General features: G+C 38.5%; 1 protein-coding gene across 4 annotated transcripts in view; it reads right to left on the reverse strand.

Annotated features, from left to right (window-relative positions):
* Nucleotides 1–1,156: 1,156 nt before the first annotated feature.
* Nucleotides 1,157–15,020, reverse strand: part of LOC116165547 (E3 ubiquitin-protein ligase HUWE1-like) — a 45,981-nt gene continuing 32,117 nt past the window's right edge. For 3 of the 4 annotated variants that reach the window (XM_031480090.1, XM_031480087.1, XM_031480088.1), the window contains exons 18-32: nt 12,050–12,199; nt 11,844–11,994; nt 11,292–11,791; nt 6,931–8,678; nt 6,619–6,882; nt 5,270–6,562; nt 4,880–5,216; nt 4,762–4,836; nt 4,575–4,714; nt 3,052–3,538; nt 2,815–3,003; nt 2,444–2,765; nt 2,212–2,377; nt 1,973–2,163; nt 1,157–1,817 (exon numbers count right to left, since the gene is read on the reverse strand). In XM_031480090.1, coding sequence (XP_031335950.1) covers nt 1,715–1,817; nt 1,973–2,163; nt 2,212–2,377; nt 2,444–2,765; nt 2,815–3,003; nt 3,052–3,538; nt 4,575–4,714; nt 4,762–4,836; nt 4,880–5,216; nt 5,270–6,562; nt 6,619–6,882; nt 6,931–8,678; nt 11,292–11,791; nt 11,844–11,994; nt 12,050–12,199 — 6,116 coding nt within the window. In that variant the 3' untranslated portion in view covers nt 1,157–1,714. The remainder of the gene's footprint in view (nt 1,818–1,972; nt 2,164–2,211; nt 2,378–2,443; nt 2,766–2,814; nt 3,004–3,051; nt 3,539–4,574; nt 4,715–4,761; nt 4,837–4,879; nt 5,217–5,269; nt 6,563–6,618; nt 6,883–6,930; nt 8,679–11,291; nt 11,792–11,843; nt 11,995–12,049; nt 12,200–15,020) is intronic. The other variant, XM_031480089.1, reaches the window with a different exon arrangement.

The following is a 15,020-nucleotide window of genomic DNA, read 5'->3' on the forward strand; positions in this document are numbered from 1 at the left end:
TATAGTGTCTCTGCAACTTATCTTAGTGTATAGTTTACTTCATTTTACCACAGTCTTCTCCCAATTGCTGTTGGATTCTGTAACCTTTTACAGTTTCCTTCTTTAGCTTGACTTCAAACGCTTTCTTAGCGTCAGCTTGTCTTCCCAGATGTCGCTACCAATTGTAAAAACTTGCTCTCAAGGTTACACCTGCAATACGTTTCGTTTTCTCACCCTTGGAACATAGGATGTACAAACTGAAATTACAGCAGTTAGCACCACTACTTATTACCTCCCTACGGTCTACTAGTTTTTAATTTTCATATTTTGCCACCTAATCCCTTTCCCACTTTAAAATTAAGCTCATAGAAAGATATACTTTGAAAGGCATTCAATTTTTTTTTTCACCAAAGAAGTTAATCACTGAATATGTTCTGGTGCCGAAAAAAGATAAGACTAATTAGTACCATTGAGTAAAGAATCTATTATTCGATGATAGTAGGTACCAAATATTCAGTAATAAATATTTATGAAACATTCTTTATTTATTATTACAAATGTACATATTTTTAAATAATACTCCCTAAATTGCATTTATTGTATTATATACATTTTTCACATCCCATCCAACAAAATTCGAAGAAGAGTTGATTCTCAATGCATCATGCTAAACTGTACAAAAAATAGTAAATTTTGCATATACAAGAATCTTTCTCATAATCAACATTTATTTTGCTCAAAGCAATTCATTTATTAGGCTAGAAGTAAAGTAATATTTCCATTGGATGAAAAATAATAAAACGCAAACAGTGATGACTAATGAACGATAATCGAATGAATAGGTTTCATAAACCCAAAGTATAATTGTGTTGTTTATTAGAAAACGAAGAGTCCTTAATGTTTACAGGCATTCATCTTAAAATGCTAAGTACTGCAAAGCAAACGACAAGAACTATAAAATAATGCAATTTTTATAAAACTTAAAAACTGTATGTATGCAAATAGTTTTATTGTTACCATTTCCATACTCCGCTAGTATGTATAGAACTAGATAAATTTTTATTAGCACCCACAAAATTTTAAAATGAAGTTTAGTACGATCATTATTAATTTGCAATTTTACTTACAATTACATCTTATAAGTGAACACTCGAAATGAAAAATAAATAAGAGTAGGCACGAAAAATAAGAAACATTTATTAAACCATTTGTTATCACAAAAAAATTATATGTTAATTAAAATAAAGGAGGCAAGCACTATGAATGAAATGCCAATTAAACTATGTTCGCAACAAATACAACAAAGTGTAACCTGTGCAAACTTGCTGAAGAATTTTTGGAATGAAATAAAAGAGAACAAAGAATTAAGTGAATTTAAATTATTTAAACAAAAACGTAGAGTATGATTAAATAAATCTTAAGTTATCACTTTCGACGCCATTCGGCCCTTTACAAAAATACATGTGCCTTCGCATTTTTTACAAGAAATAGAAGTAATGAACAGAAGCACATGCAACAGTTAAATAAACTACTGCAGCGCATATAAAAATTAAGATAAATTCTTATAATACATATTTGTCAATTATTCCTCCTGTACAATTATATATATATACACAAAAAATAGGATAATCCAACTATCTATTCGATTAACAAGAAAAAACCAAGCGTCATACTTGGTCTTTGAAAACATATCTAGGGTACCTATCACTGTATCAGTCTTAACGCATAAATTTTCTTAAGCAAAACCAAAGCCTTCTGAACATTCGTGAATGGCTTTTTGTAAGTAAGTGCGTAGCTTTTCAGAAGTCTCGTAGACAGGTAAGTCGAGCTGATTGAAACTGCAAAATAAAAATGTTTAATTTTGATCAAGTTAACCGTCAACGGTAAACCCAAAATTGGTCTGAACTGAAAAATCCTAAAACAGTCTTTCAATTTTAGTGACACAGAGGTTTCCTAAATTTTAAGATCGCACCTGAAACAAAGTCTGACTTACCAAGTATGAGCTGAAGGCAAACGGTCTGTAGAACGATCATCACGATGCACTTGGAATTTTTGCACTCCATTCATACCTTCTAAGTGAGCAAAACCTTGCAATGGAACTTTTGATGTTCCTGTGACGAATTGAAGAAATTTAGCTCTATCTGCCTGATCGAAAGAACGTAACGCCCTCCAGAACCACTGAATCTGAGGAGAAAGTGATGCAAAAAACATTTTGAAAAAGTGGGCACGTACCTGCAATGAATTACTTTGGTACTTGTGATACTCTGTGTTCGCCTTCAGATCATCTATATCGACGTTAGGCAACCCTGATATGAGCAATTCTAATTCTTGCTCATTAAATATTGATATTAATCGTTTAGGAATTATATCGTAAAAACCTTCTAAGAAAGCGTTTAATCTGCAATTTACGAATATATTAATCACACCGCACTAGGAATATTATAATTATTGGCCTGAAACTTACTGTTGCCTAATAGCGCCAGTCATTTTCATTTGACACGAAAGTCTAACATACTCCATCTTATTCTCCTCGGTTACAGGAACATTTCGACCGTCAGGAATTAAATCGCGAGTTTCCGTAACACCAAACTCGTTAATTTCAGTGCTGAACGTTAGATCGTAATCTAAATCCTTAACGTGGTACTCCATCAAATAAACTAATCCCCTATAAAAGCTATAGTCTTCACTTTCCATATCTGTATACTTTACAGGTATGCCCAATATGTGTTTATAAAACGAACGCGTAAAGTAACATTCTAATAATTTATTATCATAAATTGCTTTCGCTGCAACACAAAACAATTTGGATACGGTCCTTTCGGATAATGAACTTACCAATGACACGACCTACAAACTTAAAGTAGCATAAATGATTGGGGTTATAATGACTAGCTGGATTGATCATGTACGTGACACGATCGCCAGGTGAAGTCGTAAATAGTGCATACATTGGATTGAAAATGTCACGAGAGATGATCATGTACCATTCTCTTAACAATCCCCCCGCATCTTGACCTTCTTCCTCTGCAAGATTGTAACGTAAGTAAAGAATAAATAATTCGTTATGTTTACCCTCAAAAACAATGTAAAATCTATTCTTCCATTCCTCAGGGGTACGTCTGTACAACTCTCTGAACGAGTCCTCGAACACGTGACTCCGACGTACGTGAATTGCGGTCTCCTCCCTCCTAAGGCCTTGATCTAAACGCTCCAACTCAGTCCTAAAGTACTTTCTCTTCACGTCGAAGTCCAACACTTTGGTATGATCAACAAGCACAGAGAAAGGACCGTCGGTTAAGTGGGCCGTCGTTTGTCTCAAGATCTGATTCAATACAGTACGATGCTTTTCGGCAAAATTTATAAACTTGAGCTGGTCAACGGGCACATTCAATTTGGCGCTTGATTCTACACTAGTGACCGTGTCGCTGCTCTCCGAACCACTTTCGTTATTGCGCGAAGACGATTCCGGCTCCGGTGCAGAATTCTGTGGTTTACTCACTTCACGGTCCGTCGCTCCCTGTTGTGGCGAGTAAACAAGGAAGAATGCCTCAACAGCGGGCTGTGTAAAAAAGTAAGCTCTAGAGTTCTTTGTTTTGTTATATGGCGGGGATTAAAAAAATCTCGCATTTTTTTATCAACTTTTTAAAAAATGGGTGGAGATAGGGAGAGCAAATTTTACTGTGCGTGTGTCTCTGGACAAGAGCTATAAAATGAAAACCATGCATGTAAACCACTTTTACAGACCTCAACATACTAACTGCCCACAGTTTATACCTAAATAAAGTCAGAGGTCCACAGGGGACAGAAGAATCTGGAAACCCGTAGCACAGCCGGGAGGTCGGGTGTTCGAACCTGAGTTGAGGTGAATTTTTCATCTGTGGCAGAGGTGGGAACTTCCTTAGATCAGTTTCGAGCATTCTGCCAGCTACTCCGAATTAGGTATTCTTGCAGTTTTCCTAATTCGTAAGGTAAATACCGGAGTAGTATAGAACAACTTAAGACCTTCTGCAGACACCTCTAAAAAGCATTATGCGGGTCACTCTGTAATTGGGCGAAAGCCGGTTGACGGGCCATAACAAGAGAGGAGCAATAAATAAATAACTACTCAAATAAATCAATATTACATATGCTACAGATTTGACTAAATTTGAATTGAGGACCTTTGTTTTAAAATTGCACAATAATTGTGTAAATAAATGTGATCAGCTAGGGTAAGGGCCGTATTTAGGGGTCGATTTGTTATTTACTGTAGATTTCACGTACGAGACGTTTTTATTATGGTAATTTTCCTTTAGCTGAATTAATATGATTCTGTTTAAGCATGAGGGTTGGTTTTATTATTTATTAGCTGAAGGTTTAGGGTGTTAATCAAATTTAGGGCATATTTTAGCTTTTGATACATAAATAATTAAAGTGAAATGTTCCATAGGTGTGGGTGGCTTTCATTTGGGATTAATACACAGGGTGTTTATTCAATGTAGGGTATCTGAGATATTATGTTTAACTCAATTAGACATAAACTTGCAAGAAACATAGCTACAGATAAAAAGTTCCGAAAATATCAAAAGACCCAATTACGCTGTAAATGGCCCTACCTGCAAAACCAGGACGGCATGATCATCTGGCGTGTGTTCCAGTTCTAGAAGGCACAAGCTCAGTGTATCCCACAAACTCTCTAACTCGAACAGCTGATCGCTTAGTGCAGACAAATGTGAGTGATCCAAGTTGACATCGCCTGTAAAAACATTGTTGCAAAACAAACTCAATAACAATTTTACATACTAGTATCTTGCAAAAGATCATCACGTGGTTTGTCGACCTCTTTCTCCTCATTTTTCTTCTTTTCTTCTTCTTCTACTGAAAGATGATAAAATTTCAGACATCCCGTTAGAAAACTTACCTTTTAGTAAACCATTCTTAATGGCTTCACGGATTTGAACAATAACGCGTAGGACTCGTAAAAAGAACAATTGGCTAGATGTTTTGGACGTAAGTGGAGCCATACACGGCAACTGCAAGTCGTAACCTGCCTTAACTTTGGTGGAAGCTGTGATAATTACTGTTTCTTTGGTAAATCTGTTTTGCATCATTCCTTTTGAGGAACTTGGACTTGCTTCTTCAAGCGTTTTCCTTTTTTGTACTTTATTTAAGTTTCGTAACTCGCGTAACATACACTGAATCTGTTCTCTGACAACTTCTCCGATGCGTAATGCTCCACTTAACAAAAGTTTAAGGATCTACAAACAGAGAAATGAAAGAAAACGAGTTAATTAAATGTAAATCCCCTTACGACATAGCGCATATCGACAGAACAATTCGCTAAATTTAAAAGTAGAGTGGTGGCATCTTCCAATCCCTCTTCGGAACAACTTTTGTACGTAAGAACATTGACAGCCAAACTAAGTGCACTTTCGGGTGCCGAAACACTTTCGTATATTGGGGTCTTTGGTTTACCTTGTTGTGTGTCGGATGTAGAATTTTTTCCTAGTTCAGGCATTCCCGCAGTTATCACAGATAGTAAGCGTAGCAATTTATCGGTAAGTTGTGTGCTTCGATATATGACAGGAGATGATAACATACACAGTAGTTGACCGAAAGGTGACTGTTCGAACCCGAAACAAATACTTTCAACGTCATTACTTAAACTGAAATTACTATGCGTTTTAGCTAAGCTTTTTCCTTTTTTAGAACTCGTCGAATCTAATTTAAGTAGCATGTCCCAGAAGTCTGTGCCCTCAATTTTGTACTTGGATGGAGAAAGTACTAGCATATTTTTGGCTCTCTCCTCTCGCTCCTCCTTATCTTCCCTGATCCGTAACGGCAAAAGACAAGAAGGGAAGTTTTTAGACAAAGATATAAATAAATCCAAAGCATTTTTACAAACGATAGGACCAGCTTGAGGATGTATAACAATGGAGGATCCGTTTACTCTGTCACTTCGTTTACCGGATGCCCGGTTAACCATAAATACATTCGCGTGGCATCCAAGGGCAGCTTCCATGCGAATATTCAGCCAATTTGCTCCGTTACCGACATTTTTCAAATCTGTTATTAACTTACTCGTTAAAGGTCCGGGCTTAGGTGTTCGCCTCATGGGCCTGAGAGAGTTATCATCAGGTTTGCACTGAACACTTTTGTCAATTATCGATAGCAGCGCCTTAATAATCCATTCGCGCGTCGGACTATGGTAACAAAGATTTCGAATGACACGATGTAAACGGAGAGTGTTCAGTTTGGGATCATTCGCAAATATTAAAACTAACAAACACGATAAAGATTCGTGATCTAGCAACTGTCTGCCTCGCATCCTCATTCCCGGATTTGCGCTGGGAGCGGGAGGGAAAAGCTCAGCTCTGCCCCAAGTTCCCCACTGGGCGCGTTGTGGGAGTAGGTGGGTGTTAAGTCGCGACGAAAGACGGCCCCTAGTCGAATGGCGTATTATGGTTGTGAGATTACTTTGGAAGATCCTTTCCTGAACGATTTGACGATTGCGAGCCTCCCAATCTCGACGTAAAGTTTGAGCTTCAGCTGCGAGATCTGGTGGTAAGGCGGACATCTGCGAGTCTTCCATGTCGGAAAGAATCTGCACGAATTGAAATGTTTTTAAATCTGATCGCAACAGTGGATTAAATGATTTACCATCGTACGTAGAGATGGCTGTAGCGTCTCAAAGAATGCACCTGCATCAACGGGTTCATCAGGATTCGCGTGAGCCGCGGCGTGCCGTTGTTGTTCCAATCTCTGTTGGGTTAACACCTCCTCTTGAAGTGCAGGTGGTAAAGCTGCTAAGAATTCGGGGTTGACCTCCGAAGAACTGGATGCGCCAGCAGTCTCGTCGACTGCCGTACCGGAACTAGATGGACGATTATGTTGAGAGTGCAACATTCTATATTGTTCGAGTACCTAAAATGTTTAATCGTAAGTGAGGTTAGAGAGAAGAAATGAAACAACCTCTCTGCGCATTTCTAATGGTAAAGCTTCTAAAAATGAGGGGTCGACTCCTTCGGGAATATCATCCGACGACTCCGTGCTACTATTTATTTGAATTACATCAGAGGATGGGGCATTTTGTCCTTCAGTGTAACGATTATCTTCAAGCTCCAGAAATGATTGAAATGTAGGTGTCGCTTCGATAGTTTCTTGATTTGTTGGATGCTGTCCCGAAGTACCATCTATCAATTGATGAGGAATTTGGGACAAATTTTCGGGAAGTGATTGTTCAACCGGCAGTGGTGGTGGAAACATCGGCAAATGTGTAGTGCTAAATGTCGCAGGAATAGGACCTTGATATCCTGAAGCATGAGCAGGAGGAACCGACGGATTCATATATTGCGGTTGTCCGTGCGTGCCAGGTGGAGGCAATGCGTGCATTGGACAAGGAATATGGCCGGCCGGTGATAGTGGCTCATGCCCTACATAACAGTTAGGAAGAGGTACAGGAGACGAATGTTGAATTTGATCTAATACTGGCACACCATATGGACACAAGACAGGTCTGGGGGTTACATTCTGGAGCATAGGTGGATGTGCCGCAGGTTGCAGAACAGGTTCAGGCGTCAGAGGAACAAATTCGTTAATAATACCATAATGAGGTGAATAATTTGCATCTGTATTTGAACTAAACAATCCCGCATTCATTGGCTCAGCCATTATTGAAGGCGGACGACTAGATACGGACGAAGTTGGTGGCGTAAAAACATAATTTTCCTGCAACCGTTGGGGGAATGGTTGATTCAATGGTTGGGTTACAGGTTGTGAAGAAGGTTGGGATATTGTTTGAGGTGATGGTGGTGGTAAGGTTTGAGGTAATTGTTGTGGTATGGGTTGGGGTAATGGAGGAAAAATTTGGGCTATTCGCTGCGATAATCGCTGTAATGGCCGCTGATAAGGTTGGGAGGTCTGGGGTAGAGGCGGAGGTAATGGCGGCAGTGGCTGTAGAGGTGGGGGTAATGGTGGTAGTGGCTGTAGAGGTGGGGGTAATGGTGGTAATGGCTGTAAAGGAGGTAACATTTGAGATAACGTTTGAGGTAACTGTGGGGGTACTTGCTGCGGCGAGGAAGGTAGGGGAAACATTGGAGGAATCCGGCGCCTTGAAAATCTTTGCGGTAACGGTTGGGGTAATGCGGGTGTTGGAAATTGTGGAAATCTAGGCGAAAACTGTTGGGGATATGGCTGAGGATATGGTTGAGAAAATGGTTGTTGAGGTTCATTTGTAGAAGGAAATGAAGGCATATCAACAAACGGGTTGAATTGCAAATCCGAAGGCTCTTCAAATGGTTCTGTACCATACTGGTAATTTGTATTCCCCATGTCTTGTAAATGTCTTCCAGAAATTCCCTCCGAAGCTACACGCTCCACCTCTGATAAAGTATCTAAAGGGTGTTCTTCAGATCCCTCATTGAAGGGGTACGTGAAATCATTAGTGGAGTTTGGAATTGTGATCGATTCACTTCCCTGTTCATTCTGGGAAGGATTCAAAGGTTGCCCAACATTCTCCTGGAAAGGTTGTCCGTCGTAATTACTTGAAGCTGCCAATGCTAGCAAATGTAAGTTTTGATCGGTGGATGACCTATTAGTTTCGGCATTGCCTCCAGATAAGATGTCAAATAATTCGGAGTTCGGCGAGGGGCGAAAGTAGTCTGAGAACGAATCTGAGGCATCATCTTGAAGCGTTTCCGACAGTTCGCTTTCGGCTTCCACTGTAAATATAAATAGTTTTAATACAAACTATATTTTCTGCATGCTTGAAGTACATAATGAGCGCTGCCAGTGAATCAAATAAAACCACATATTGCTCTAGCAGTTAGGTAACACCATTATATTGATAAACAAATAGTGTGACAATATCAATACTTCTTAAGAATTTAAAGCACCATAGTACAAGTACCTTTGCATCTGTGGCTATAATGTTAAGGGATGGATTTAATGGATAGATTAATTTTTCTAAAAAGGTCGCCTTATTATCAGTTTATAACTAACACAATTTCATTTCCCAACTGCTACAGGTAGAATTTGCGATAAACATCACATACACTACCAAAAAATCCCATCCATTTTCCAGCGTCTGCTACCCTGATACATATTTCAAGTAGACAAAGCAGCGACCACTGCCTTATCTTTTGAGCTAATTCACCACAACCGATATTCCAAAAGAAATCTTAGCTTACTATTAAGAGAATGCCTAAGTGAAGCTTTATTATAATTGTATGAACATCAAAATTGAAATTCTCATTACGTAATTGATTAAAGATATTAGCTTTACCTGAATTCTTTCAGGTGGAGTAAAAGAAATGGAGTGATGAAGGTCTTTGTGTGTACAAAGCATTCTGTAAGCATTTTCCAAAGGAATTTGTGATGTGAGGACCATGTAGAGGCAGGAGTAACAGACATCTTAAATATTATTTATGAATAAGCACAGAATTAATTTACTGTATTTCAATTTGTATTTCAATAATGTTATTTTTCCTTTTAGGAGTGTTTGTAATCGCCTATTGTTTATTTAATTGTAAAACGTGGAATTTGTATGTTAAATGTGGTTGTTTGAAATAGTTTTTATTGGACAAGATTTAATTAACGCTGTTTTTTATCGCTCTTAGAAGAGATAACGGGATATGCAGATGTGCGCATTAGTTCGGCGTAAGTGGGGAATGCGTCGTTTTATATTTATTAACCGGAAGGACATTTGTTTTGTTATGGAAGTGGTGTATCGTTAAATACGGCAAGCAAGAGGCTGTAAGGAAACTGTTTCGCGACGGTTGGAAAGCGTATGTTTCTTTACGCTATACTAATTCGGGCGCCCCGAACTTCTTTTTTTGATTGAGTGAAGGCGCAGTTTGAAGAAAGTTAACTGAAGTTGATACAACGTTGTGAGAAGTTCAACGCGTGTAGTCCATATTCAGAAAAAGTTAGTCAAGTTGAAGTAAAGGAAGTGGTTTTAGTGGACCGTGAAGTTGACCGCATACCATTGCACGCACGACTTGGGAGAAGAATCCTGTTCGAAATCAGAAAATTATAATTTTTACGCATGGGAAGTAACCGTTTCAGGAGCTAATGTGGCAGAAGGAAACCGTGTGGCTGTGTACAGGGCATGGGCCCATAACACTGCTACAAAAGGTTTAACTTGAAACTCACAGATGGCATATGCCTGTGTGGTGAGATAAGCACGCCACGACACGTCCTGGAAGGCTGCCAATATGGTATCAGACGAGCCGCCAAGCTGGAGGCAAGCACAAGCCTCAGGAAAGTGGGACAAAATAGACTCAGCCATGTCTGCTATACTAAATAACGTGTTGAAACGCTTAGTTCTAGATGAGGAACTATAGACCAGCTGGTCTAGAAGCTTACTGATGATCTAATAGTCGCTGCAAATCAAAACATCTTAGTACATCAACATCACTGTTTATACCCAAAACAGAAATTTAAACAATTTTAACATTACAAATACATGATGGTTCCCTGGACTGCGGCTTCGCCAGCTATGAGAGGCAAGGTAGACCTAAAACCCTTAAAAGATGGGTGGTCTGGGTTCGCCCCAACATTATTTATCTGTCCACACCAATGTTGTTTGGGAGTTGACAAAAGAGCTTCCCCCGTCAACAAGAGTATGAAATGAAAATAATGGGAACAAATTGCACATGGCATTATGGGAACCGAAAGCGAGTAGCAATAAACATCTGAAAATTGTGCGGCGTCTAAAACGCAATAAACCGCACAGTGCGCGTGCGTTGGGGCGGACCGTCCCGTGTGGCGCTATTCAGTTGAAACTGGACTGTGGTGCTAAGGGTCCCTGGTTCCAATCCGGGTTCGGGCATGGATATTTGTAAATGTATAGTGGGTTGGGTTGGCAGCCTTGGCTGAAACCTCGCCCACTCAAAAAAAAGTTTTTGTTGAAAATTATTAATATCTCAGAAACGGTCCAAAAACTAGTCTTCCTTTTTTTATATATTCTTCTAAATTTCAAACCCCTGCGAAAAATTGCAAAATATCACTTTCCAGCCCTTTTAATCTCCAGGATTTTGACACAGACAAGTAAATCGCAATTAAGATAAACTAAGATCTACACCAAGATAATTGGGAATATGACGGTTTTGTTTTCAGTACAGCCTCTGCTGACAATCTTACCATATACCGATTTCAATTTCCAAATTATCCATTGCAACAATTTGATAACAAAATTTCAACTTATACTCACTACACCAAGGGAACCGAGAACCACTAAGATAAAGGCAGTCAGGATCTAGAGGAAAGGGAGGTTTTGGCACAGAATCTGAAAAGTAAACCAAATCAACATAAACACATCACATCAAACCCACCTCTTTCGTATCTTTCTAAAAGTTCATTCGGATCATTAGTTTCGATAATCTCTACATCGTTAGTAGAGGTACTCTCCGAACGAGGTCCTATGGTCTCTACGTCGCTCTCGTGATTTTCAGATTCTTCGGGTGCCTTACTTTTGGACTTTTCTTCCTCGTCCTTCTTCTTTTTGTGTTCGATCAGTTCTTTATTTCGACGGGTGATCAGAAGAGGAATTAACTTGTTCGAAACGTACAGCGCGATATCGTGCGACTCGGGATCTAACAATTTTGATTCCTCATTCCACCAGTGGAGTACGGATGGCACGTGACTTAAGGTGGCAGCTAAACTAGGGCCAAATAAGTAACCGGATGGATCAACGAAATCAATCTGCTCTTCGTTTGTCGGTATCAATCCGAAATTGTCCATCACTACAACACGGGCTGTATCGCGGCTGCTAGGCGAGCCCATGATTTCGTTTGTACTTAAAGAGAGATTTTGCGCGACTGGACCTAATAATCTGAAATGGGCAGTGTAGAAAAACAACAAATGTTTGTGACGTCTGGACGTACCGATGCAAAATCACTGGTGGGTTCGTGTTACGTGGATTTAACTGAAGGTATTGATAACGACGGGCGCGATTTGTTCTCTGCGTGCGCGTAGTTACGGCGCTGCCATTTTCGCTATTGTGGCGTGACATTAGAAGTGGGTGACTCGTGGGTGCTATTAATACGAGTGATTAGCAAATGTATCAGGCACTTACTTGTAGGAGACTTACCCGTCTGCTCGTTGGTGTGATTTAAGTCATCAAATAATGGAATAGCAAATCCGTTTTCGTTCCAACGTACCATTCGCGGCAATGCCTCGTCCAATTCGTGGTCAGCATACTGAATCATCAAAATGTCTTCCTCGCGATCTGCGTTTGAAACTAAAAAAAAAAGTAAAGTCACATACAATATACCAACAAACAATGAACGGTTAGTTTTAAGCAACCTCAAGAAAAGCAATCCCAGGAGGACAAAATAGACCTAAAATGGATGCAATCTGATTTTTGGTATGGCTGGAATTGAAGTACGATAAGTTCCATAACCAAAACTTGGTTTTTATGTCCTGGTTATTCCAAAAATTGACCCTTTTATATCAATATACAAAAATTGAATCATTTGAATATTTTTGCGACAAAATTTCATGTAAAATATTGTAAATCACAGTATAACTTTTTGTTTGCAATTGCTTAATTTATAGGGCGCATTAAGTAAGAAACATCTGGTCAAGTTTGCGTATTTTTTATAAAAGGTTTACGATAAGGAATGTTATCGGATGTAATTTAATTGACGCACGTGTTCTGGTGTTGATAACAAGAGATGCAGGTGGTCAACGATGAGCGCTTTAGATTCGGTGTAAGTGGGCACGCGTTGCTCCGCAGCCGGCGTTATCCAGTCTAATTGTAATTGGCGCATTTTTTGGTAATTACGGGAGGAAAGAGATTATTCCACAATGGAAGTGGTGTTCCCTTAAATACGCGAGACGAGGTTCCTTTTTTTAGTTCGCGACGGTGAAAAGAGCGTAAATTTGTTTACGCCAAGTTACGGGCGTGTGGTCCTTTTAATTTTGTTGAAGACATAGTTCATCAGTGTGTTTGATGTAGTGCTCCATTTTAAAATGGAGCACTACATCAAACACATCAATGAAATGGAATTATCCAGCAAGCTCTACCATAACCAAAATATAAGTTTTTACCATTTAGTCCATTTATTCCCTCAATAGTTCATCAGTTTCAAAATAGAGTAGGTAAAAGAAGTTAAGCAGTTTTAATAAAAGATTTACGTCATCGTGCGGTGAAGTTGTAAAGTTTGTGAAACTGAAACGATTTATCCGTATTCAGAAAAAGTGGAGGTCAGAGTAGCCGCCGAAAATCTTTTCCATCTTGTTTATCAAGCTAGTTCAGAGTTATTGAGTTCAGTTTTTTAAGACACAGTGAAGTTTCCTGAAGCGGCCAGCGAGTGTTTTTTATAAGTGCGCCTGAATATCGCAAACTATTCACGACCAGATTATTTGGATTATTTAAAATAGAAAAAAAAACTAAGTAATATTAGGTTTTTTTATTTTTAATTATCATATGGGGCATTTGTATAAACAAGCTTTGTAAGCTTCTCTTTCTTCCAGGAATTTTTGTTATTGTCAATCAATTAATTGTGTGTTTATTCGAACCCATTGTGCAACCCAGATAGTTGTCATATTCTTAAGGATATAAAAAAGATCGCTACGTAGAATATTGGGCCAAACCATTACGACCCAGAAACTACCTAAATCTAAAAATCTTCTTTTTAGCGCATTTCCACAATAAAAAAAATGCGCTATTGTGGCCACTTTGTCCGTCCGTCCGTCCGCTCGTTTTGCGACGCTACTACTAGTTCTTTATCTTAAGAGCTATTGTTCTACTTTTTTCGCTATTTGGTTCGTTATGGTGTCGAGTCTTGTACCAAGGAAGGAATTTTTTCTGTACCACTTACAAAAAAAGTTATTGTAAAAAAAACAAAAAACCGTTTTTTACATGTTCCATAATTTTACACTTTTGCCGTTTATTAACGATCCCAGAGATCGTTTATAATTTTGCATTGCTATCTGTCGCCTGCCGGTTGGTCTCCGTCTGTTCCTTTGTCTTTCTGTCCATCTATCTGTCCGTGTGAACGATAACTTTGTTTAGAAATGTTCGATCGCTTTTACATCTCCGTTAGTTATGAACTGAATTGCATGAAATTCAATATGGGCATAGCTTTAGCCCTATAATACGCAATACCAAACGATTCAAAATTCACAGTGCCCTTTTCGCATTTATACCATTTATAAACCGAATTGCAATCTTTTTTAATTATAAAAGTATTTAAATGAAATTTGATACATAGCCACTTGGAATAAAAGCAAATGTAACGTCAGTTTCAAAATTTGGTTTTGCGCATGCGCAGTGCAAACTTTTTTAGTTATGGACGCATTTAGATGAAATTTTATACATAGGCACTTGGAATAAAGGAAAAGCTAATGCCAGTTTCAAAATTTAGGTTTGCGCATGCGCAGTTCCAACTTTCTTATTTAGAAAAGCATTGAAATGAAACTCTTCTTATGAACTGACATTGAAGTAGCATGTCAAAAATGGATTGCACATGTGCAACGCTATCTTTCATATTTGTGGCCGGATTTTTACAATTTTAACAAAAGTTGCATCTTACAAATAGGAAATGAATGCAAGTGGAAATGCGCTTTATGTAAATCGTTTACGATTACTTTTTAACTTGTTTAATATCTTGTTACAATGAATGTCCGATTTTCTATTAGTAAATATTCCTTAAACCTCAAGAAACTATACAGGGTGGGCCACTAGTGTGTGGGTTTATTAACGCGCATACTTAAAATTCATTGTGGGAGAATGTTGAAGGACCCTTAAGGCTACAACCTAACAATATTTTCAACGAAATTGTAATTGTTATACAGGGTGATTTATATAAAAGTTGCGTTTTTTAAATGGAACCCTCTGTACATTATTACATATTTGGATTCCTTGGTCAATTTTAGTGTGGTTTTATGTATTACACATGATATCTAAAATGAGTCGTTTATCCGCAATTCGTCGTTTTTTCAAAAAGTAGATGTCCAGTAAAAATTGAATATCGCACTTATCATAAAACTTAGAAGGCCTTGACTTTGCAGTGGTACTCTGTATAACAATTGCAATTTCGGTAAAAATATTTTTA

This window comes from Photinus pyralis, unplaced genomic scaffold (assembly GCF_008802855.1).
Source record: "Photinus pyralis isolate 1611_PpyrPB1 unplaced genomic scaffold, Ppyr1.3 Ppyr1.4_LG3a, whole genome shotgun sequence".
Taxonomy (NCBI): Eukaryota; Metazoa; Arthropoda; class Insecta; order Coleoptera; family Lampyridae; genus Photinus; species Photinus pyralis.